At 33.7% G+C, this 26,868-nt stretch overlaps 3 protein-coding genes across 5 annotated transcripts in view; 2 read left to right on the top strand and 1 right to left on the bottom strand.

Annotated features, from left to right (window-relative positions):
* LOC129787254 (RING finger protein 17) overlaps positions 1-26,868 on the bottom strand; it is a 97,170-nt gene that overhangs the window by 68,045 nt on the left and 2,257 nt on the right. The gene's annotated exons all lie outside the window — the stretch shown is intronic.
* LOC129787255 (uncharacterized) lies at positions 1,437-26,850 on the top strand. Of its 3 annotated transcripts, none has more exons than XM_055822697.1 (9): positions 1,437-1,899; positions 1,996-2,161; positions 18,688-18,884; positions 18,982-19,269; positions 20,478-20,674; positions 20,839-21,767; positions 23,086-23,282; positions 23,397-23,539; positions 25,931-26,850. In XM_055822697.1, exons 2-9 carry the CDS (start codon positions 2,122-2,124, stop codon positions 26,280-26,282), a joined length of 2,343 nt encoding a protein of 780 aa, XP_055678672.1. In that variant the 5' UTR covers positions 1,437-1,899; positions 1,996-2,121; the 3' UTR covers positions 26,283-26,850. The 3 variants fall into 3 exon arrangements, with proteins under 3 accessions (XP_055678672.1, XP_055678670.1, XP_055678673.1); XM_055822695.1 differs by having other exon boundaries at positions 1,437-1,938; XM_055822698.1 differs by having other exon boundaries at positions 1,437-1,963.
* Positions 16,760-18,548, top strand: LOC129787257 (testis-specific serine/threonine-protein kinase 6). Its single transcript, XM_055822699.1, has one exon. The coding sequence runs from the start codon at positions 17,655-17,657 to the stop codon at positions 18,540-18,542; it is 888 nt and encodes a 295-aa protein (XP_055678674.1). The 5' UTR covers positions 16,760-17,654; the 3' UTR covers positions 18,543-18,548.

The raw sequence follows: 26,868 nt of genomic DNA, 5'->3' as shown, positions 1-26,868 counted from the left end.
GGTACCCCTTGCTGTGACTCAAATGTTTCCCATTTTTTTCACTTTTAAATTCCTTCTAAATCACCCACGCCCTCATGTTTTTTAATGATTGTAACAAGTGTTTAATTTTTTTGCATGAAAAAATCATGGAAAATATTCTATTTACGTTCACATTATTTGCCAGACTATGAAGGAAAAAAACATTAAAGTGTGAGAAGGAAAATTTCTCATGAAAAAAAGACAAAAGCAAAAGGAAATTGATATTAATTTTGCATACCATTGTTTTGGAAAGAAGAAAAAAATCATTCACTTTTTAGCGATTGAAAGAAAAATTGATTTTCCCTTTTTTGCTTCATTTGAATAATAGGAATATTGATATCATTTGATCTTATATTTTCTTGTTATTACTCCATAATTAATTCATAACAAACAAGAAGTAAATTTATTGGGAGAGATAATGTATATTACAAGAAAAAAAGAATCGAAAGTATATGTTTTAAACACGGATAGTCACATAATTTGTAGGAGAGTGCTAGGAAATTTGCGATAACTTTTATTGTGGAATGTGCAGGAAATTTTCATTGAAAGACAAGAATATTAATTTTTGTAAATAAACAAGATAATAAGAAGCAAAAAAATTACAAAATATAACCTTTATAAATACGACCAAGCACAAATATTTTGATTAGCCCATTTAATGTTTTCGATGGACCTATTAAAACATTAGATAATGTCTATATGCATTCTATTAAACAATTGAGTACAAAGAGATCTCTTGATAGCCTTGCTTAGATAGTAATTTGGGCACCCACATTGAATAAAAACATTCCAAAAGCGGAACTTTATACTACTCATATTTTGGCTTAGTGTGTGAAAAACTAAAAACAGCCGAGCAGCACCAATAAAAGGTAAACCCGATTAATCAACACCTGAAATCAATAGTGAGAAAAAAATAAAAAACGCCATGGCAATGGGGAGGAAGAGAAGAAGAAAAAAACGCCATGTGGAGCAAAATCACCTACATATTGCCTCTTCGTTGTTTCATGAATAAATCGGCGCAAGAGAAAACCCTGACCTGTCTCAATAGTCATGCCAAGAAAAAGACTTTACTTACAGACACCTTCGCTGAATTGCAGTGAAAATAAAGTTGGGAGAAAAACGATAGGTTTGTGTATTAAAACAGACACACTGGTGTGGAAGGAGGTATCACGCAAAGTATACAAAATCCCCACCTTCACAGCATTTTCCCGCGAAATTGTATGCACCACCGCGAAAGATACCAAACAGTAGGGGAATACCTCAAGCGAACAGACCAAGATCTTCCATATGGCTTTGCCATGGTTTGAGAGTGTGAACCGTGTGTGGTGGAGATCTCTTTGGTGGATTGTGCGAGTTTTTTTCTTTCCTCAACTTCTTCACGGCGGTTGTAAACTTGTGAGGAGGAGAGACCCAAAGTCTGTGTTGAGATCATATAGCGTTGAAATTGCAACTTCCATCTCTCTTTGAAATTTTTGTGTTAACGGTTTAGTGAGTAGCCAGCTGCAAAACGACCTTACAAACTTTCATTCTTTAATCCGCGTTGTCAGTTGCCAAGACATTACCGTGGAAGACGCAGCGTTTCCGCGAATGCTCCCACTGCGTGCGCGTGCAGTTTTTTTCTCGCCAAATGTTGTGATCACATTAAAACAGGATTAGTTAAACGAAAACAGTGTACGGATTAACAAGGATTTAAACGATTTAAAAGAACCATTTGCCTTTAATTTAAACCTCTTTTTAGTTTAATTTTAAATAAATAAAAATACATATTTTTTAAAACAAATATTTTTATCATGAAGTGTTAATTGAAATTGTGTCTGTAAAAATTGAAATACTTTTAATTTTAAGAAAAAAATAAAGTTGCTAAAAAATCTCAATCATGTGGTGAATTTATGTTTAAAGTTGTCAAGGAAAAAAAAACAAGTAACAACTATAATATCTTAACTTGGTACTTTATTTTTTTTATTTTCCTTCTTTTAGTTCCATTGTCAGTGAATTGTGCATTTTTGTGGTACACAAACGTTACCACATTTAACATAGTTTTTCCTCGTGAATATTATACTTACCACGAGATTCTGTGTATGTGAGAAAAAAGTGATTTTGAAAATGAATTTCTCAACAATTACACTTTACGTCCTAGCTTTAGGTAAGTTTAACGAGGTTGAAGGTAAACTACCAAGTAAAAAAAAAATTGAGATCTTTTTTGTCTTTTTTGACAAAACCTTTGCCATCGACCAAATTAATGATTCTTTCTCACCAACAATAATGTTGGGGGTTGTGCTTTGGATGGCACAAAAGACAAATTACCCGCGAATACTGTAGGCTATTGCAATTAAATGATCATTTTAGTGAGGGGGTGGAATTGAGCTTGATCGATGCAGTCTTGTGTGGTCCAAGAAAGTGAGCCCTGAGGAAATTAATTAATATTTGATGGTACACCACATATCACATGCATTGGGTGGAAGCATATAATTTCCGTATAATCATTTGGTGTTGACATTCGGCATTGCAATCACTTCAAATGAACCAAACAATTGCATCCACTATCATCGATTTCACCATGGATTATTGTCTCAAAGTGGTGCATCACCTCATGAATCTACTTTGGGGGTGAGTTGGGGTTGCGGTGGATGCATCCCCTAGGAGAAATTGCGAGGGAGTGCGTACAAACAAATCGCCTTGTGATAATACTTCCGATAATACACAGCATATTGCCGTGGAGATGTATTGAATTCCGTGCCGAACTGTGAGCCCCACGGATATACCAGTATAGGCCAATTACGTGCACCATACAGTTGAGAGCATACCAAGAGACTATCGTACCCTCAACCCTCATTGTTTTTACCCTCTCCCCATCACTATATAGCACAGTATCCTCATCTCAACTCTCACCCTCCCCCCCCAACAATCGACACTTTGGTCGGGTAAACGTACAATGGGTTGTGTGTGAATCCGTTTGTTTATTTGCTATTTCAAACATTTCTCTCTACAGTGTCGAATGCACACGTTTTTCGGATTTTTGCATGCAAATGATTGTTGGACAATGCATTATATTGTATTTAATTATAATTGAAAATTGTCACACCATCGACAATTCATACAGAAAACCCCCAAAACTCCCAGGCACACCCAGAATAAACCAAACTCGCAGCACGATGGATGGTGCTGCATTTTGTTTTGTATATCTATCACCTCAAATTGCATTTTATATACCCACACGTCTATATATGTACCCTCTTTTCATCCCAACCCTCACCCCACATATAACACCCCCACTATATAGCACAATGCAATCACACAGGATATTTATTCATTTAATATCATCACTACAACAGCTTAATCCACATTTAATCTTTCCCACCTTGTTATTTGTAAATCCATCATTTTTGTTGGAGTCGCATCATTACCCCCCAATGTCATCCCCTCGTGTGCGCGCGTACTCACAGTGAAATCCGGATTTTACATAAAATACTTTTCCAAACGAGAGGGATTTTAATTTATAGCCTCTGACACTTTTTTTTTCGTAGAGCTATTGTCCCGAAATATTGTTGAAATGGAGAATTTATTGTTATTTTGGTATATTTAAATTTTTCCTATATATAATGTGTTTGTTTGGTGTATATTTCCATTAATCTAGTCAATGAAAATGTCATCCAACTAATTCTTTCAAAATCCCACCACTTACACCAAAAATCCCATAAGGGTTTTTTTTTCGTTGTTGTTTTGTTTATATTATTAACACTTTCAATATTAAAATTAGTTGAATAGTTTTGATGATTAAATGATTTACAGATTTATGGAAATTTTTTTTGGTGAAAAGCTTTTGTTTGAATTAATTTGATTGATTGCCTTTCTTTTGGGAAAAGACTTCTGTGGAAAAAAACCCAGCATAAGTTACTGTTAGACTTTGCGATTAAACCTCTAACAAAAAATCCTCAGTGTTTCGAAGATAACTATTTTGAAGCTTAATATGTTTTCCTAAGAGTGTTTAATTTATGTTCTCTGTTTGTTTTGTAGTTGGTATGTACATTTATTATCATATTTTAATACTCTCAAGTCCGAATAGATAAAGCTTGAGGTTTTTATTTAAAACATTAGGGGAGAGCGGGGCTAATAAAGTCACTTAAGGGTTTGGAAAAAGCCTAAAATATCATATTTCCTAGCTAGATAGAACAAAATGATCTGAGAAAGAGTTGTAGGGCAGTAAATTTCCTAAAGAAATGAGCTATACATTTCGCTTTATCTATTTGGGAAATATGATATTTTGAGCTTTTTCTAAACCCTTAAGTGACTTTTTTAACCCCGGTCTCCCCTAACGTTTAACATATTCGGGAGTTTTCTTATCAGTGAACTTTCTTGCGTTATTTCTTCAGCTAAACTGTCCTTAATTTATATCCTTTCATAGACAGGTAATGTCTTAATTAAAAACAAATATACAATCTTGTCACAACTGTTACATTCCGCTCAAACTTTACAAACAGTTTTATATCGTTTTCCTTGGCACTCTGTCCGAAATAAAAATCCAAAAATGTACCAACACACATTGCGAAAAGAAACCTAAAGGCATTTAATGAGACACTAAAATCCACAAACCATTCATTGTTCCATTTCTCCCTCCATGTAAAAAAAATATAATTGTGGAAAATGTTGAATTTGCAGCAGCTTAGAGCTAAATACTGTGTCTCATTGCATACTTGCAAGACCTGCAATGAATTGCATTAATTTTCTTATTACCCATTGTCCCAATTTTATTCACGATAATAATCTCTGGCACGTGTGCCACAATATAACCCCTATAGTAGAGATTTTCTCTCACTCCCTCAAATGGATTTCTTCTCTCTCTTTAATCACATTAATTTTATTTTTGGGATGAAAATAAAATTTGCATAGAAATTGTATAGAGACAAATTTTCTAATGCAAGTTCACTTTAATGAAGTTTTCCCAACACACCAAATAAATTGTCTTTTACCCCAAAAATTTAACCACTTCCTATACATACATACTGTATACGTGCTTTAGCCTACATTATAATAAAATCAATTTATTGGAAAATCTCTCTCTCTTTGAGAAGAAAATTGCACAGCTCTATAAGACATTTTCATTATAAAGAAAGGAATCTTCGGTCTAACACAATTAAAGGATGGCCTCACTTGTGGGTTGTTAATTTGAATTGAAGATTTCCCAGTGTTGACAAGAAAATCCACTTTCTTGATAGATTTTCTGCCCCAATGGTATTCTCTTTTCTTATTTCAACCATCTTGCGATGAAATTTTACGATTCACAGCTACTTAACTAGGCTTTGGCTATTTATTTTGTTAATTTATTGAGAAAATTAAGAATAAATAATTATTTGAAAAGATGAAAAAAAAAAATGTTTTTAAATTCCGGGGCCAATACAAGGTTCGAACTCACTTCATTTCAATATTGACAACCTCTTATAAGAAGAGCGTTAGAACCTCTCGGCTATTAAGATCATTAATCTGAAAAAAATAGATTCCTTTCTTACAATTTATAAATTATGGATTTCCCATATAATTTTTTATTATGACTCTAAAATAAACCAAATATTTTCCATATCAGTAACTTTATGTAAGTTTTCACGCATAGTACTGCAGTTACTTTAAAAATATAAACCAAAAAAAAATCTATAAAAGTGTAAAGTAGTAATTTGAAGTTACACCAGCAACTAATTGACTCTGAGCTTGAAGATTCACATAAAAGTATGCCTCCCATGAAACGGAAATTAAATTAAAATAATAAATATAAGTCAGGTGAAATGCTTGCGAAATAGTCACTACTACTCTTTTTTTTCCTTTCCCCCATTTCTTCCTCATTCTCATGCGAGAGACTTTGTATTCCTACGGCACTCTTTACCAAGAGGAGGACTGAAAAATACTACTCGATAAAAAAATCTGCATATATAAACCCTGGAAAAATTTCTTTCTTTTGTCTTCATTTTCATTAGTCACTCCATGCGGTCTTCATTACCCATTAATTGAGTTTCTTGCCATGATTGCAATTTGCGTGCCATAGAGAGATGTTACATAAAAAAAACTCCACACTCACAGTATAGGCACAGGAAGATTAGAAAGAAAGAAAAAAAAACGAGAAGAATGGATGGATATCCATAAACATGCATAATTTTTGTGCTAATTTGCCAAAAAGCTAATTAACAGCGCATCATAAATTTCCTAAGATCATCTTCTTACGCGGGGCCACCATATGGGCACTTGCTGAGTAAATTGAATAAAATCACTCACCACACAGTCCACTCTCATAAGATGAATTACATTGAAAGTAAGGCATAATGTTGCCTTATTGTATGCCCCCAAGATACACATTCACTCTTTAAGTCCACCTTCGTTTTCCTCAAACATCTTTCGCTTTTATTGTAAAATTTACCTTTTTCATCATGATCTATTGCATTCCATCGTCATTCTGTGTGTGGTATGTGTAGCGCCTATACATAACATATTGGAGCTATTTGAGCGCGAAAAGACAGTATCCCAATGAGATGCATTTGTAACTCACATTACTAAACTATAGAAACAAATGACGAAGGTGATCTTTTAAATCGATGTGATTTAATATTCAAAGAAATATCAATGTTAATTGATTTGGTATTTCAGGTTTATATGTATGTTTTTCTTCTTTTTTTTCCTTAACGTACATATATAGCAAAATGATACCTACTTTATTAACATTCAAAAGTTAACCTTTTTTATGCCAAAAGAGACATTTTTTTTTCAATAAATTTCCTTTTAATTAGAATGAGGAACAAAATTGTGACGCTTTTAGACCAGATGTGTGGCACATGGAGATTTTTCAGGTGAAAGTGTAATATACAAGAGATGTATAAAATTTATATATATATTTATACACATATGTACGTAAATTTTGAACTCTATGCAACAAGTTGCTTGGAAACTTATGTGTGCGGAAAGTTGAAATACAAAATCTTACTATATATCAAAGCATGGCAATATGAGCAATAATAATAATAATAATATTATTATGTAGGTATTAAATGGATTTCCCGACTTTTGTGTAATCATCAAATTCACATTACTTACACACATTTTCTGCGGCACATTTCACCTAACTACTGAATATCGAGTTTGTATATTTGGTTTTTTTTTCAAAATAAAATAACAAAACTAGGAAAATTAATTTTCAAAGGATTTTATTCTTTATCGTATGAAAAAACCCTAAATTGGTGAAACAACCACAGCACGTGTAGTTTTGTAGGGGATCAAAGTATAAGAAATCGTACACTTAATTTTCCACTGAGATTAGGTAGAAAATAACTGTTGTTTTAACCGACGTGAAATGTATAATCTTGATTTCCGGGTTTTTCGTCGGATCGGTAAATATTGAGATTAAAACACCAGAGTTTTCATCCCAGAGCTTTCGGCTTTACACAAAGCCTTCTTCAGTGGCTGTGGAAAGGTTTATTTGGACATTAGACAGCCGTACAAAATTATAAACATTTTTTCTCAAAAACCTACTCAAAAATTGGTGATTGTCGCTTCTTCTTAGCTCTGTTCGTCAGGCATAGACCCAATAACCTGGGCCCCCACACAACAACATGAAAATTCCTCGCACAAAATTCCTCCACAGCCACTGAAGAAGGCTTTGTGTAAAGCCGAAAGCTCTGGGATGAAAACTCTGGTGTTTTAATCTCAATATTTACCGATCCGACGAAAAACCCGGAAATCAAGATTGTAGAAAATAACAGGATAGAATTATCCAAAAAATTTAAACAACGACGTCATCATTCTGATTGTCTTTTTCAATGAAGCTAAAAATTCCTGTTGAAATCATCGAGGAAGCAATATCACGCGCACTTCATGAATTAAAAGAGAAAAGTATAGCACAATTGTTACGTTATTGTTATCATTTTTGAGCAAATATTTGTCAGCTTTTACCAGCTGATTCCAATGGAAAAAAAATGTGAAGTCTTTTTGGAAATTCCTTATTCTTATTGAGTTTCTACAAAAGTAAGAATATCTTGATTGTTTCCTCAAAGAAATGATTTTTCTGTAGAAATGAATAAACTCCTTTTTTGCTCAATTTACTTTTTCTAAAAAAATCTTCGTAATATTTCCATTATTTTTCTCCAATACTCGAAAAATCTCAAATTTTCTGTCTACAAAATACGGCTATTTCACTTACAAAACCTTTTTAGATAAGACATCATTTTACCACTTCTCTATTTAATTCCTTCTTCAGCGATGAAGAACGCTATAATGTGGATGAAGACAACCCACACATATATCAAACAACTTTTCCATTGTCATGTGAAAATATTAATAAGTGCATAACCAGCATGAAGACAAAACACTTTCCATTAATACCCTAGTGCTTCCTAATTGCATCTTGCTTTCTACCTGTTTTTCTCTCCTATTCTCACACACTTTATTTTGACGTTACAACGTAAAAACAACCTTCACTCTCATTTTTATTCACCTATAAAAAAAATAAAGATTATACTCTGTGTTACAGTTTAGAGTGGGTAAATTAGTTTCTCATTTTTTCCGCCAAAAAAAATTTGGTTTCTTATGTGAAAAAAAAATGAAGAAAAGACAAAAAACAAAAGAAGATCGACTGGTGAAGATCAAAATGTGACCATGAATGACGAATGAATTTAATTAATGAACCAGTTTTATTAAAATTGATTAAGACTTTCAAATAAAAAGGAAAGTGTCAAGGAAGTTTTTTTTCTTTCTTAATCCATCCCACTTGCTGAGAGGATTTTGAGAAACTAACTTTTAGATGTCTTCCATTTTTTTCTCAAAAAGGTCTTCATTGAACTTTAAGCTCAAGCTTCTTTTGATAATTGGCATTGCGTACCTATATTTGATTCTAAATTAAAGCTTCTGTTGTAAGTGAAAATTAATGAACCAACGTGGAAAAGCAATTTAATATTTAAAAAAAATGAACCTAATTTTCTTTAAAAACACGTTTTCTCCAACCACTTTACCCAACAAATTTAGACGAAATTTAGTGAAGGTAAATGCCGAGAGTGTCATTAAAAAAATTTATTGGTGCTGTCGTTAAGGTAACGTATAGAAAATGCAGATAGATGGAAAAATTTTCACACCTCAAATTAAATAACAATACCACCAACGTTATTTCGTAAAATGATCACATTTTTCAATCCAAACACTCCTCACAAAAATATATACTGTGAGTGAGCAGAAAATTGCGGAATTGATTTGGCTTTGATTGTCCAACATCGTTCTTCTGAGAGCAAATTACCAAGTTGAATTATTGCACGGGGGGCGTTTGTCAAACAAAAAAAAACATATACCCCAGCTAGAAAGATGGTTTAAAAATTGGAATGAAACACATGGAAAAAAATGTACGTGACTGAGAGTTTTTCGCACGTATTCACAACCAAATTTTTAGAGCTATGCCACACTTCTCAATATATATACTTCACTTTGTCACATAAAATAGTGCTGCCGAGTTGATAGAATTGGCAGATATGGCATATACTGAAAAAAAAAACAGACACACACTCTCTCGAATGATTTAATTTTCAGGTGCAAATCTATCCACCGATGGTGTACGTGAAAAATGAATTCTTTGTCCCAAAACTCACCCTATTTTTATCAGGAAAATGTTCTATACTCTTTGCAAAATTTTATCATCATTATGCAAAGTTTTCACGTACAATCCAAAGCCATTTTAGCTGTGTTTCTTTCAGACACAGCTTTTGTGTACCGAGCAAAATCGAAAGTCGTCAGATCGGGCTCAAACTTGGGATGAGCACGAATTAGGGTCCCCACATTCCAAAAAACGTATGCGCCAAAAAATTTTTTCCGGCCGGCCGGCCGTCCGTCCGTCCGTCCGGAACCTTTTGCTAAATTACAAGAGAACGGTAATAGATAGAGACTTGCGGTCAACGGCAAAGTTTAAATATCGACCGGAAGACATCCGATTATGAGGTCAAATCCACCCCCCCACCCCTCCGTCCGCCATTTTGAATAACCTCAAAATTTTGTTTTCGCTATATCTCAGCCCCTGTAATAGCTAAAAATCTGAAATTTTGATATGTTGTAGGGGCCATCAAGAGCTTTCCAACGATACCTCATTTTCGAAAATCGGTCAAGCCGTTTAGCCAATATGGCTGCCACAATTTTTCATCGAAAATCGACCATAACTCGAAAACGGCTTGACCGATTTTGATCAACCCGGGGTCAAATGAAAGATCTCAACAAACCCTACAACTCTCTAGAACATCCGAAGTTTCAAAAGTGACCGCTAGGGGGCCAAAAATCAAAAACAAAATTTTCGATTAGTTTTCGATGAATATCTCGAAAACGGCGACATAAATTTTCTTCATTTTTTGATATGTTATAGCTGACCATATTATCTAGCTCCATGCCAAAAATGAAGAAAATCTATGGATCCGTTCTCGAGATATAGCCTTCCAAAGTTGACATGTCATATCTCGGGTTCTACAAGTCCGATCTTGATCAACTCAAGCGCAAATGAAAGGTTTCGAGAAACCCTACAAATGTCTAGAACATTGCAACTTCGAGAAATGAACGCAAGAGGCGCTAAAGTCAAAAACAAAGTTTTCGAAAATTTCGAACTCGAATTTTTCGAAAATGGCGACATAAATTTTTTTCATTTTTCGATATGTTGTAGCTGATTTCAATACCTTTCAAACAAAAAAAAATTTATGAAAATCTATGGATCCGTTCTCGAGATATGGCCTTCTAAAGATTTCTTAGGGGATGACTTTTCAACTTTTCCCGACTTTGCGCGTATTTAAATTAATTCGCGTTCTAGTTTGCTCTCACAAAATTGGTACACTGAAAGAAACACAGCTCTCGTAAGCTTGGTCAGCTTACCAGTACATTTTTTTACTTCACATCTATTTTATAACTCATACTAAAATTTCATTCCACCCCCACCCCCCACATTCATACAAGGGAACTAAAAGCTAGCACATAATGAAATAATTTAATCAATCATTTCCTGTATTTCATTTTTATATTTTTTTTATCGGTACTTTTTCCCCCTCTTCCCCAATTAAATTTGAGAGTCCAATATTTGTGCGAATTTATATTTTTATGTTCTCTCTGCGCGCCACACACCAAATTGGTTTGCATAGATTTTTTTGTTGTTGTTTTTGTTGCATATATAGCTAAATGAATGTGAATTGAAAGAAAATTGCATATCCTCAATGAATTACGAGGCTGAGGTAAAATGAAAGAGGAATACATTAATGAGTTTTTCTCATTGCAAATAATTTTAAATGCATTTTTTTTTAGCTTTAGAATTGGTTTGAAATACACAAAAATAGAAAATTACAGAGAGATTTTTTTTCCGAGTGCTCTGTTATGGATTATCAGTGCGATGTTTGATAGAGTTAAATCGTCGTTATTTATGAAATGAAATATTGTTGAATTGAAAAGAAATCAACTAATATTAAAGAAAATTAATTAATTCATAAAATAAAAATATCGAGGTGGAAAAATAGTGATAATTGATATAAAAATCACCACATCCTTATGTTTCCATTTTCCGAATTTATTGGAATACAATGAATTTTCCACATTTCCACACAGTCTTGGCAAGCATTAGGCCATTTACCAAAATTCTGCACACATTTGCCGTGATGTTAATTGCCTTATTGGTTTCTCTACTATTCAATGCATTGGAAACTGCGTATCCTCGTAATAATTCAAATGAAATTAAGACCACAGAACCCCCTATATTTGTTGTCTTTCCAATGGGCATTGCGTCGTGAGAGAGGGTCACTACATATTTTCTACATACGAAAAGGCATACTCCACAATACATTATAACGTCGAAAATTTCCCTAGGAAAATTAATTACTCACATTAGATTTAATAATTTGTAGATTCAGTTAAAATTAAGTAGAATTTTAATAATTTATCCATACAAGATTTTTTTCGTTTTATTAAATTCATTGAGAAAATATTTACTTTTAATGGAAAGGAGTTTATTCATTTTTGTATGGGAAAACCCCTAATTCAACAAAATAATTAGAATATCAATAGTCTTTTATAGAATCATAAATAGAATTAGAAGTCAGTCAAAGAGACTTCTCATTTTCAATTAGAATTATTTAGGAAAAACCGGCAAATTTTTCCTAAAAATACAAACAATGACGTCACTATTGTGCTTTTGTCTCTTTTAATGTACACTTTTTTTGTCAAGATACTTTTGTATAACTCTATGCATTAAAAGATACAACAAGAAACAAAATAGTGACGTCATTGTTCACATTTTTTAGCAAATCTTTCCAGTTTTTTTCTTAAACTAATCATAGTTGAAAATATCAAGTCTTTTAGGCAATTTCTTATTCTTTTTTAATGATCCCTTGAATCACGATTCATTCCAATCAAAAACGAATAAACTGCTTTACAGAAATATCTTATCTCGGCCGTTCATCAACTCTGTTGGTCAAACTAAATTTATTTTGCTTTCCAATATACCAGTTGAATCGCATTAGATATCCAGAAATCTATAGTAGACCATAAAATACAGAAGTTGATACACTGCTTGATGATAATTCAAAAATTTTGACCATTAGTGACACTTATTGTGTGTACGGAGACCTAAGACTGTGTTTATGACTTTCAATGCAACATTTCATTATAAAATCCACAACAAGCCAAATTATTGAGGCGGAGGACTAATGGCAATGGCAAAATTGAATATAAAACAACAATAACATAGGCTAATGTTGCCTTTTATTGCACTTTGGGGGGTGGGTCGAGAAATCTGCGTGTTAGCTCTGATTTTTTCCTGTTAAAATGTACTCAATGCAGTGAATTCCAACAATTTGCAAATAATTAATTTTTATTCCTTCCACGAGCCTTGACCTTTGCATTTAGGCACAAAAAATTTTGCTTCCAAAAGTAAACCTCACGTGTACAATACCTACATTTTTTTGCACACAAGGAAGTTAAATAGAATACCTCGTAAATTTATCACTGAATTTTTAAATAAATTCCAACAAATTGATCTTTTATTCACGAAAAAAATGCGTTGTATTTGCATATTTTTGCAGCTATTCAAGTCAACTTTTGTTGTATTCTTTTTCATTCCCAATATCTGTCAATGCTTCTTCGTTTTTTTTTCTTCATAAATAACATTATAATGTTGTTGACATCATTTTCCATTTTGCATTTCAATCTCGTATCAATCTTTGCAAGCGAAATGGAAGAAAAAGAAAAACTTGAAAATATCTTGTTGAAACTCTTCAGCAATTTCCTTTTACAAGAATCAATCTGAGAAAGGAAAATGTGTACACATATTTCCCTGAAAGGCGCATTAATTGCTCAAGTGAGAGGGAAATATTTGAAAAATCTCACTTTTCCATTATCAAGTGAGATTTTTCCACATGATTCCAATCAATCGGTGTACAAATGATGTCTCTCTGCTACTCGTCTTCCACATTACACCATATACCTTGTTTTTTTCTCCTAAACACTTTGTATGCTCTCATTAATTCAAAATAAGTTGTATGGTAGCCCATTTTTGTATACAGCAGATACCTACAGATAGGAATTGCAGCAAAATGCCTTACACTTGATTGATCAATTTTCTTCATTGGCTATTACACATACATTCCAAATTTAATTTTCTCGCCTAATTGCTCCCATGGACACGTCAAATTTATCACGTGGACTCATGCTAAATGACGAAGAAATAGGAAATTGCATATATAGACAAGAAATGGTTAAAAATGAGGCAGCGATGCGATGAGAAAAAAAATCCATTCAAGAACATCGATTAAGAGAATGTCTTCTGGAAGATTAACCATATCATTAGTCAATTTTTTGGCTGAAAGTTGAACAGAAGAGTAGAGAGAAAAAAAAGAGTTTAACGTTCCTTCAATTTTTTTTTTATAAACTATCCAATGGAAAGTGGATCATACAAAACGTTAAAATGATCGTCCATTAAATAACTCATACCGAGAGTGAATGCATATAGCATCGAAAAACATGACTTGAACTATCATAACATGCCAATATATTTCATCTCTCAATAAAATGTATCATCGACCATCTATTATACGACAGTGAGATGACAAGGAGTGAAAAGTGACCACTTTGGGGTCCATTGAAAAACAATTTCGTGACCGGAATTGAATCAATAAAAACACCCAAACAAAAAAATCACTTTCGTTTAATGTGATTTAATGGTGATGTAAAAAAAAATATAATGTCGACGTACTGCTGTGTTCACCAAGTAACACCAGTAGCTACAAAAGTCAAAGAAAGACAAATAAATTGTAAAGACAGCTCGAATGTACCTCTGAAAAAAAAATCCTTCAATTGAAATTGAGAAAATAAGAGAAATCAATCGATATTTATGAATGCATTTTATGCAGTTTTCTTTGGAAACATTTGCAATGATTTCCAATGGCTTGAAAGGAGATTCTAATTTCCCTCAAATTGGTTATCATAAGATTCAGAATTCTTTAATTTAGAAATTTCTTTAGGAGTAATTTTCTCCTTCCGGGGGCGTCAATAGGGGATGCGGGTTTAAAAGAAAAGAATCCTTTCCCAAAGCTTTCGGCGTTTCACCACGCCTTCCTCAGTGGTAAGATTGTCAGTTATTTGAACCCTTGTCAAAAATCTCCTTTGCTTCTCTTGGCATTTTTCATCGGCAGGGAATTTTTCACTTGATTTCTCTCAATTTTTCCTTTTTCTTTGCGGAGCGAACGCACAATACACAATCCAAAAAGTAACATCCACACGGCCGTGTGGATGTTACTTTTTGGACTGAATAACTGACAATCTTACCACTGGGGAAGGCGTGGTGAAACGCCGAAAGCTTTGGGAAAGGATTCTTTTCTTTTAAACCCGCATCCCCTATTGACGCCCCCGGAAGGAGAAAATTACACCTAAAGAAATTTCTGCAATAATTCCGTCAAAAATTCATTAATTAAATCTTTAATTTAGCTTAACTCGTTAAATCATTTTTTATTTAAGGTGTAATAAATTAATAAACGTCACGTAAAAAAATACCCGGCAGGTCCACAGACGTTAAGCATATCCTGATATTCTTTTGACGTTGTCCCAACATAATTAAATCTATCCATTTTTTAAAGAAAATCAATATTACTTTCATTGGTATTTCTGTGAAAAAATATCTGGTTTCTTGTGTTCCGTGAAAGTATATACACAGAAAATAAAAGTTCGTAGCATTGTTCGTCAAATTTCGTGAAAGGTTCGTAACTCCAATGCTTTTTATATGGGAAAATTCACCTCCATGTTCGTAAAATGGGGTCTCACTCCCAGGGAGGTTGACCACATTTTACGAACCTGGAGGTGAATTTTCCCATATAAAAAGCATTGGAGTTACGAACCTTTCACGAAATTTGACGAACAATGCTACGAACTTTTATTTTCTGTGTAGTACCAGAATTCTATATGATGTGTATTTTAATACTTATAAAATAAATAAAATTAACTAATAATTAAATTATGTGGATTAAAATACGTGGTTTCTCGTCTTCTGCGGAACTGCTTCAGATTATTTTTTTTGTTTTTCGTGAGATTCGGAAATAGTTTCTGATTTTGTTTAGTTTCTCATGTTCGGCGGAACTATTTTTGGATATTTTTACGCTTTGTGGAATTCTTCAGGTTTCTACGAATTTTTTGATGTGTTCACGATGTTCTACGGAACTGCGTGCTGTTGTATTTTATTTTCATGCAAAATTATGTTTTGGTTTCTTATGTTCCACAAATATGGTTTCAAATTTTTTCTGTTAGGCGGAAAAGTTTGTTGTTCTCTTTTCTCTTTCTCTTTTATTTTTCTTGTAAAAATAACTAAATATTTTTGCCAGTCAGGTAATTTGTTACAGCGTAAAGAAATAAGAATTATAAGTGCACGCTTTAAGGCGTCTAGTAGTCTGGGACGTGTTAAAAAGATAAATCTACACCTTCAAACTTTTTGAACACACCAATTTTACTTCTTTCTGTGAATTCTTTCTCCCGCTACTTTTCCTCCTCACATGCTCTTTACGCATTTTTGCAATGATTTTTTTTTTCATTGCCACAATTTACGATTGAAATGGAGAAAAAATATGACAAAAACTTTCATTTTTATTAATTCAACTGCCGGCAATTTTAACGCATGAATTGGTAATTTCCGTTTTCTTGTATTTCATTCGCATGTTTTATTCCACATCTCTTGTGTGATCTTTCAGTTGGAAAGTGTCGCCCATTAGGTATTTAGCAAATTCAGGGTCAATACTTCCATTTGCATAATACTTTATGTTTTTCTCTTATTTTACCACAATTCAAAGATATTATTTTTACCTTTTTTTGTGCATTGTCGCCCCGTGAAAATAAAGGTGAACTAGTCAACCCGAGCCCCCAATCACGTGTGAGCAAACTCCATTTTAAGCTATAAAAGGGGGGCGTATATTAGTAGGGGGGATGATCGGTACCCCGAAAAATTCTAAAAATAAAAAAATCCCGTTATCTGACCCTTCAGCAGGTAGAAAGTGGGAAAAATTAGTTTTTCTGTGGGGGCGCTACAAAGGGGGGTTGGGGCGGAATCCAATATAGCGCTTGCAACTCGTATTGACCCCCTCTACCCCCATACCAAATTTCATCAAGATCGGCCCAGCCGTTTCGGAGGAGTTCATGTGCCACAGACAGACAGACAAACAAACTTTTCAGCTTTATATATTAAGAAGAAGAAAGAAGATAGGGAGAAATGAATTAATATTTTATTATGCTATTTTTATACATTCTTAAACTAACCACAAAGTGATGTGAATTGTTATTATTTATTTCTCACACTAGGTAGGTACCAAGAAGCTGTCCATGCAAAAAAAAAGTGCCTTCGTTGAAAAATAAAAATTTCAATAGAATATTTTTGCTCAACAATAAAATTCAATTTATATTGCACAAGATATGAGTTTCTTTTCCCTTCACACTATTTGTGGGGAGAAATTCAAATTTTTCACTACAATATGTGACAGCAATGGATGCAAAGATGAAGAAAAGGTGGATATCATTTGCCCATTGTGGATGGAAACATTTTTTTTTCGGTAGAAAAAATAAATTTATGGACGATCGCGATCATGGTTTTTTTTTCTGTGCGAGATTATCTAATAGTTCAGAAACCCACTGAAAAAATATAAATCTCAATTGCCCAAATCTCGCAATTGGACTTTCAAAAACACCTTTAGATGGTAAAACTAATCTGCGATTTATAGTTTGTCCAACGGAGATCACTTTAAACAGCAACTCAACAAAAAAAATGAAAGACGGGCAGCTACTTGAAATATTTGCTATCATTTCACCTCTTCACACATTTATGCAACAATTTATCATCAGAAAACCTTCAATTCGAATGTATAGAAGCAAAAGAAAGGAATTTAAAAGCCCGTCATCAATGAATTAATCATATAGATATTCCTAAAATCGAGGAAGCTTTTCTTAAAATAAAAGTTTCCTTTTATATTTCTTTGTCATTAAAACTTTTTTTTCAGCATCAATCTTTCAAAGTAAACCTAGAAAAATTGTTTCAAAGTACTAAATTGCTAGTTGAAATTTCAAAAAAAGAGAATTGGTGTGTCACTTGGAAGCTGATTGATTGCAGTGGAAAAGCATTTATAAGAAAAGGAATGTCGGCATCACGAAATAAGATCACTTTGGCAACTGCAGTTGATCAATTGAGCAGCAGCAGCAGCAGCAACACCAAGATATCAGGGAAAGGGAGTGAATACTTTTACGGCAAAACAATTGGGAAGGGTGAATATGGGACTGTCGTGCTTGTTAAGATGCTTACAAAACACCAAGGAATGATTGATCTTGCGTGCAAGATTGTTGATCTCAAGAAAACACCCACCAACTATTCCAACCATTTCTTCACACGTGAACTAAAAATACTTTCAGAAATCAATCACCCAAATATCATTGAAACCTTGCGGATTGTTAATCGAAATGATCGCATCTACATTTTCATGCAATACGCCCAAAATGGTGATTTATTGGAGTACATACGGAAGAATGGTGCCATCAATGAGGTACAAGCTAAACGATGGTTCACACAAATGTTGGAAGCCATTGCCTACCTGCACAGTATCAATATTGCCCATCGTGATCTCAAGTGTGAAAACATCTTAATTTCGCGCGCAATGAATGTGAAGATCACGGACTTTGGTTTTGCACGCTACACAACATCTCCAAATTTCCTTTCAACAACCTATTGCGGTTCAGCCGCCTACGCAGCACCTGAGGTCATTACCAACACTCCATATGATCCTAAATTATCCGATGCATGGTCACTTGGGGTAATATTTTTCATCATGATAAATGGAGTGATGCCATTTCGTGATGAAAATCTCCATAAACTCCTTGCGGAGCAACGAAAGAAAAGCTATAAATTCACAAAAGAAATCTCCAGTGGAATGTCTAATAAAACAAAGACAATCATTGATAATCTCCTTGAAGTAAATCCCCATATCAGATGGACTGTTAATCAAACTCTTCAATTTGAGAAATTATTTTAATTACTAAAAATTCAATAAAGAAAAAGAAAATTAAAGAATCATTAAGAAATTTTTTAAAAATAATAAATAATCTTTTGAAGCAAATGATTTTTTTTTTGCAAAATATTAAAGTCTTATTGCTTTATCTTCTTGTCTAAACTTTCAGTCTCCACCACTTGCCTCGAATTCACAAATGCCATCTCAGTATCATCAAATGTAGAAAGGGATGAGAGTGAGGTTGAATACTTTGCTAATCACACAGAACGCCAGAAGCGTCTTATACCCTACATGACTTTCTACATACCCACCGGAAATGAGTATCAACAACCCCCACCAAATCAGCAGTACACCCTAATGCCATTGGTATGCTTTTACCCCTCTTGCTTCATCGTCATCACAGACATTTTTTCTTAAAAATTTCATCTTTTACTTTCCTTCTTTTTCAACAAAAAAAAATCAGCAAAAAATTCAACAGATGAAACACATTTTGGCCATTGTGAAGCAGCAACAACCGCCACAGCAGGGTGGTGGGCAATTGCTGCCAACGACGGGTCCCACGGGTGGTACAGCACCATCTCAACCACATCGACCAATGCCGTTCAGTAATCCCGCGAAATATCATCAAAATTACCAAGAGCCACGGCCGCAATTAACACTCCTCTACAATATACGAAATCCATCATCAGCGCCAAAACATCACCACCAACCACATCAATATATGACTCACCAAAATTACCACAATTCTGAGGTAAATATAACATACATAATAGATAGTAGTGTTATCAATTTATCTCATTTGCATTAGAATTATTATTCTAAAACACCCACTAGAATTAATTAAATAATAATCATTTTTGAGAGGATTTATTTTAATCAGCACGAAACGAAAAAAAAAATATTTTGTGGATTGAAATGAATTTTAATGTGATTTATATTGCACACAGTTGAGATCTTAATTTATGTTCCATCTAATAGAGAAAATTTAATCGAATTAGAAGAAGAATTAGCTTCAATGAAGTTAAAAAAAAAACGATAAATAGAATTTTAGGTAATTTTTAAAATTCAAATATTTAGATTTATTCTTGCAAGAGCAGATTAAAAATAAAAAGCTTTTAGAATGGATTCCTTTTTCATCAAAAACTTTCATGAGTTAAGAACATAAAGGTTCTTTTTCAACCCATAGCCAACTTAAAGGAAAAATCTTTGGGGTAGATTCTGATAAAATCTTTTCTTTTCTTTTCTAACAACTGAAAAATTGATAAAAGATTTTGACAGATGGGTGTTTTTAAATCTTTCTATTGTCGTTCTAGAAAAGAAAAACAAAGAATTGTTCAGGAAAATAGTCAGAAAGATCTCTGAAGAAGCCTGGAAAAGTAATTTCCTTCAAAAATAAGATAAAAGATAAAAAGAAAATAAAATGTTGAAATTCTATAAGATTTTTCCCAGAATACCAAAAATCTTATAACTGACAAATTGTTAGAAAAGAAAAGATTTTCATCAGAATCTACTTCAATATTTGGAAGAAGAATTTAAAACCAACCTAATTTAAGTCCTTTTTACAATGTCAGTGATTTTAATAATTTTATTTACATTTAATAATTTTTAATTACAAGTCTCTTATTTCTCAGAACTTTATGCTTTTACGTCAATTTTTTTTTATCTCTAATTTAAAGAATTCAGAAGTATTATACATTAACTTCTGTTTTCCATTTCTCCCATCCTTCCATTTCTTCAGGAAAAAAAAGTCTGTAACAATAGCACATTTTCCATCTCTCTTACATTGCTTAATGCATTTCTTTTAAAGAATATTTCCTCCTTTGTGGACAGAAATTAAAATCACCTAAATCACTTTTATATTTTTTTCTTGTACCCCCCCCCCCCCCATTCTCCCCCCTTCTCGTAGCCAAAATTAAATCTTAAAAGATTCTTTTATTTAATTTTTTTTTCACCCAACAGAATCAATTCTTGCAGCAACCACATTCGCATCAAAAGACAAAAATTACACCATTTTTGCCATCAAATAAATTACCTGGCTACTTCACGCCAATGATTTCCAATACACCCGGGAAAAATACCAAAAATTTCAATTCAGACCCAATTGTTACATTCACCGTGCAACCGCAAGTGAATCAATTTCCCACAACAACACTCAGGTATGTCTATATTAAGTGAAAAATATGAAAAAGACGAAAACAAAAAAAAAGAAGTTGGGAAAACGTGTACAGAGAGAGGAGGAAAATGTAATATTTTTCCAAAAGGGAAGTGTAAAGTGAAACACATCGTATATCCATATGTACATATATATCAATTTCCACAGGCCAATCTATGCAGGAGGTGAGGAGCAGGAGAGGCAAAAGTACGTGACTTTCCTCTCGCCACAAAATCTGTACACAGTACTGAAATCCACTGCAAGTCCAACACTCACGACACCGGCAATCAATTACCACGATGAAAATGATTTGGACACGAGAGATGGTCCATTTTCGCATCAAGAGCACCGTACATCGGCAATGTATCCAACGGAATCACCCGTCGTGAAGCAGAACATCGTGTACATCACGCAGCAGAAGCCTAAGCAGCATTTGGTCACTCACAAGGGTAATTACGGTGGTTTCATTCCAGTGGCCGTAACTGCGACCTCAACAACCGCCCACCCACCCACACCCACACCAACAATCCACATTTCACCCACGGGAAAGACATTCCTCAAAACCACAAAGGCAACTTTCATTCATGAACCCCCATCCGCCCCATCAGGACGCGCCCAGGACTACGACATTTCAAGTACCCAAACACCACCGAGGCAACATCTCACAGAGACCACACAGAATCGACCACCGCACCTAACCACATACCATCCCACATTCATTCACCACCACAAGTACCCCCAAAATGAACCGAAAAAGATTTATGAGTCATACCATCAGGAAGAATATTTACCCAGCTCCCCAGCCCCACCGAGGCTACCTATACGCACGACGGCGCGCCCCATTATTACCAAGAATGACTTCCAATCGAAATCCCTGACGGAATTGCTGAAAAAACTTCAGGATAGCAACCAATTGCCACAGACACTCACATCGGAGAATATTGATAACTCCATTAGGACACTCATAAAAATTCTCAACAACCTGAAGCAAGAGCAGAATGTTGCCGTAGAACCGGCACAGCATCAAGATGATGGCCATCAAGATTACGACGATGATGACTATAATGAGGAACCACGGCCTGAAGATGAGGAATTAGGTAAAATAATTCAGCTATTTTTTTTTCTTCAATCTTTTTTCTTTTAATTAAGATTTCGAATTTTGAAAATTCTAAATGGAGTTTTTAGAGTAATAGATTACGAAAGAAAATTCTTAAAGATTCGATTTTGAAGTAAGAGTTTTAAAGATTCCATTGCATAGTCAATTTTTTTAAAGATTTGTTTTCGAAGTCAATTTTTCTAAAGATTCGATTTCGAAATCCAATTTTAAAGACTCTATTTTGAAATCTATTTCCATGGGATTTTTTTCAAAATCAAACTTATGAAGATTCGATTCCGAAATCATTTTCATAAACATTCGATTTCGAAGTCGGATTAAAGAAAATGTCAAATTTTACTAGATTTGAGTTCTAAGACAATTTTTTTTCAAGATTCGATTTCGAAATTATTTTTTATTCCTTGTCAAACCTTCCTTTAAAATATAGTTTCAGGTTTAAATTTTTCGGTATCAATAAAATTCGATAGAAAATATGATAAAAAAAATCTAAATCTTCGAAAATTTCTTTTTGTTTAATTTTGAAATTCATAATCCTTTTTAAAATGCAAAATTATACAAAATGAAAATTATTTGACTACTTTTAATCAAAATGCAACCCAATTCTAACTTTTCGAAATCGAATTTATTTTATACAAATTTCGAAATAGATATTTTTCATCGAACATTGAAAATTGTTTTCAAGGGAAAAATATAACTCCGAAAAGAAATATTTGATTTCGATAAAAAAATTCTAAATTAGTTTAATTTTGAAAAGTTTTCGAAATCGAATAATTAAATAAAATATAATTTCGATATAGAATTTTTTTCGACATTCCATCATATTTCTTTTGACGCTATAAATAGTTTTAAACGTTTTCGAAAACAAACACAATCTTATTAAAATTCGCTAAATTCCAATTCGACTTCGTATCAATCAATTTCAAATAAGACTAGTTCAAATAAATTAAATTCTCTTTAAAATTACTCAAATGCAATTCAACCATTCCCCAATAAATAATTTTAATGAAGGGACAACCATAATAAAACACCATTTTCTTAGGAATTTCGAAAAAAAAATCCAATTATAAATTTTACGGCAATTTGAGTTGAAAAATTTTTCATTGAGGAATGAATAAAAATTACCCAAAAACATGTAGAATTGATATTGAAAGTGCAAGAAAATTCAACAGAAATTCAGAAGGTCAAATTGAGAAGAAGAAAAAAAATGTTACGCTCTCTAAATTCGCATGTAAAACAAGGTAGTAGTGTCATAAGAGGAAGGTTTTCTAACTACAAATATTTGTTGTTCACATCACCCATAGTTGGACCAAATTCAGGACGTGCTGGTATTGACTTCCCCAACCTCTCGGAAATCCCACAGACGAGTTTTAGCTGCAAGGAGCAACGCTATAAAGGTTTCTTCGGGGATCCCGAGACAAACTGCCAAGTGTGGCACTACTGTGACCTCAATGGTGGCCAAGCATCATTTCTCTGCCCCAATGGAACAATTTTCAGTCAGGTGGGATCACAATTTTCGTGCAAACAAATTGCCACACATGATGGGATTTTAATTAAGCAAAGTTGTTATGTTTTTTTTTCCATCCACTTCTTGTGTATTTACCTGCAAAATTAGGTGGCTCTCACGTGCGACTGGTGGTTCAATGTCAAGTGCTCAACCACACCGCAGCTTTATGTGCTGAATGAACGACTCTACAAATACATTTTGCCATTTACACCCAAATTCCCAGAAGACTACAGTGGACCACTTGTTGATAAGTAAATTACATTGCACTAAATTGGCTAATTAAGTTTTCTCTGTAAGATTTTTGGGCGTTGAGAATTTGCTAATTTCCTGTAATTGGCTCTAATATTTGTTAAAGTAAATTAAGGAATATTTATTTTAGGAGGGGGGTCTCTTTTTAGAGCTGGTGAAATTAGGTTTTAATTTTTCTTGGGGTTTTTCTTAAACTTGGTTTTCAAGTGTTTTCCACATTTAAAGACTTATTGAAGAATATGAAAATCACTTTCCACCATCTTATGTATGTGTGATGCCATTTTGTGATTTTCCTCAAAACACAAATGTAGGTTTTTCTCAGGATCTACTGGATGGATTTTGATGGGGTAAAAAGCAAATGAAAGAGGATGCATTGGCGGACAATGTACCGGAACAGATTTTTGAATTTCAATTCAGAAGCTGTGAAAAGTGGAAAAATGTGACTTGTGTTCACAAGATTTTGACATTTATGCACTTTTCTCAGCCCCAGAATGGAAATTCAAAATTCTGATACATCAAAATCTGCATTGGTATTCCCTCTTTCATTTGCTTTTTACCCCATTAAAATCCATCCAGTAGATCCTGAGAAAAACCTACATTTGTGTTTTAGGGCAGTTCTATGGAAAAGTCGGAAAATCCCAAGATGTCGTCGCATCTCAGATGGCGAAAAGTGATTTTTTTACACTTCAATAATTAGACTACAAATGTAACCAACATTGGAAAACCAAGTTTAAGAAAAGCCCCGTGAAAAATGAAAACATTAAAAAGTCAATCATAACGCGTCCAGTTATTAAAGTTGGTATACCACAACGCGGATGGGTCAGTCTATGCGTTGTAATTTAATTTGTGAGTAGAATAAGTAGGCAAAGTTGATTTTTTTTTTTATGAAATTCATCAATATGAAAGATAAAAATGCACATATCTGAAGTTCTATTAGACCTACAGAAATTTCTTGACTAGTTTTGGAAAGGTATTAAAATAGGCTATAAATTGACATAAATTTCAATGATTTTCAAGGTCACCTCTAGAACACAAAATGGAGGATTTTTGATTCACAAAAAGAGTTTTTCGTATTTTTCGTCCTGAAGGAATGGTTCTAGAGGTTTCTGATGCTCTAGAAAGTTGTAGATAATTGCAAAACCTTTAATTTGATACCAAATTGAGTCAAATCGGACAAGCGGTTCAAGAGATATGGCTCTTAGAACTTTTCAAATTCAAGAATTTTTTAAATGGTCATATCTTCTAAACGGCGACATAGAATTTCTTCATTTTCGGACTGATGCAAGATTATTAGTCCCGCTACAACATATCAAAAATTCAAGGAAATCTATGATTGGGATTCGAAGATATTGCCCAGTAAAGTTAAGCAATTTTTGTTTTTGTTTTTAGCGCCTCTTGCGGCCATTTTTGGAACTTGAAATGTTCTAGACAGTTGTAGGGCTTCTTGAAACCTTTCATTTGATACCAAGGTGGTCAAAATCGGTCAAGCCGTTCTCGAGTTATATCGAAAAAACACTTTTTGCTTTAGGCCGCCATATTTGCTAAACGGCTTGACCGATTTTCAAGTATAAATTATCGATGAAAACGTCTCACTGAGCACTACAACATACTAAAATTTCAGATTTCTAGCTATAAGGGGACTGGTTGATGGTATTTCAAAATGGCGGACGGCGGCCATCTTGGATTTTGAAAATGCGAAAAAATGAAATTTTACACCCACATTTCTATAGAAAACTTCAAACCGGAAGTCTCTATCTGTTACCGTTCTTGAGATATAAAGCAAAGTTTGGGCGACCGGCCGGCAGGACGGCCGGCAGGCCGGCCGGATCAAAAATTTTCCACCACCATTTTCGTAATGTGGGATGTCTAAAACGTGCTCATACCAAGTTTGAGCCCGATCTGAGGTGGTCGGTTTTTCCGACGATTACAATACTTGGTATGCCACGATTGTGGTATACCAACTAATATGTCAATTCCGACAGATCCCCCTTAAAGAATATTTATTTTAGGAGCTTTTAAACGCATATTTTGAAGTTGTTTTTTCTACTATTTTTATCTTTTTACAATTAAAAACATATCTGATAAAGAAATTTAGAATATTTAAACCTTTTTCGATAATAAATGAAAATTCTTCTCAGAATTTTCCTTTAGTAAATCCGTCAGTTTTTCCTCTAAAGTAATTTTTCATTAAGAAAAAAAAATTCCTTAAATCAGAACATTTTTCTAAAGAAAATATTTAGCTTTCCTTTAAACACTCTTCAAACTGTCCAAGAGAAAAGGAAGAAAAACCTTAAGTTTTAAGTTTTCTAATTAATTTGATTGAACAGTGATATATGGAGAAAAAGTTTCATGCTCACCCCCCTTTCAATTCTCATTTTCTCCACGATTTTCAGGTACTTGGCAATAAAATTCCAGGAGATGGAGGATAAAATGCGAAAGCAGAAAAAGGGAAAGCAACCGAGTGAAATGGATGCGGACTCAATAACGGGCGGTGAGGACTCAATGGATTCCGACATAGACACGGGCACGGTGGATGAGTCGGAAAATGAAACAGAGGACGAGACACACCAACCAATTCCGTACACGAGTACGATAATGGCAGCAAAACCCACCCCAGCTACAGTCACAATCATACCCGCCCCCCACAAGATGCGCACTATTGTGGAAAGTGAGAGGGCCGAAGTGGTTGAAATTAAATCAGACGGTAGTTCCGGACATCTACTACCCTCGCACTCATATCCCTAGAAAGGAAGGAAACTCCTCTCTAACCACCAACAGCCACTATGTACTCTAGTTTTGCGTGCTAAATCGTCGAGAGACTTTGTGTGTGTGCAGTCTCTCTCATCTAATTTATTGCTTTTCTTTCACCTTTTCTCCTTTTTTTGTACCTACCTTTTATCAAATTGTTTTAAATTATATTTTAAAGTGATTTTTTTTTATAAATTGAATAGTTGAAGTATTTAAAAGCGAAAGATGACCAATCTTTCCACTAATAATATTTGTACGCGTGGAAAATGCAAAAGGAATTTTCTGAGGCCGGAGGTGCATTAAATTCTTGCAATTCTAGTCAAGTTTTGTATTTTTTTGTTTTGGAAGTGAAGATTAAAAATATTTTTTTTTAGAGTTTAAGAAAGTTTTTCCACGATAGTTGCGTCTATTTTTGAATTAATTAATGTGAGAATTGTATTTTATAATGTTTATACCCTCCTTCCCCTCATGAAAATTATTAGTTTATAATTGTCATGGCAAAAATGCCCCCATTGTGTTTTACCATAATTTTTTGCCAATAAAGAATACAGAATAATGCGAAAATGTTTTTTTTCTTTCATTT

This window comes from Lutzomyia longipalpis, chromosome 1, assembly GCF_024334085.1.
Source record: "Lutzomyia longipalpis isolate SR_M1_2022 chromosome 1, ASM2433408v1".
NCBI lineage: Eukaryota > Metazoa > Arthropoda > Insecta > Diptera > Psychodidae > Lutzomyia > Lutzomyia longipalpis.
The sequence above is the reverse complement of the archived record's forward strand: the minus strand, read 5'-3'. Positions and strand labels throughout refer to the sequence as shown.

Bases quoted from the DNA above. Each gene is read 5' to 3' on its own strand.
- LOC129787255 (XM_055822697.1), top strand. From the start codon at position 2,122: ATGAATTTCTCAACAATTACACTTTACGTCCTAGCTTTAG. The intron at 18,885-18,981 runs GTATGCTTTTAC...AAAAAAAATCAG, and splicing joins AGTACACCCTAATGCCATTG to CAAAAAATTCAACAGATGAA. The intron at 19,270-20,477 runs GTAAATATAACA...TTCACCCAACAG, and splicing joins AAAATTACCACAATTCTGAG to AATCAATTCTTGCAGCAACC.
- LOC129787257 (XM_055822699.1), top strand. From the start codon at position 17,655: ATGTCGGCATCACGAAATAAGATCACTTTGGCAACTGCAGTTGATCAA.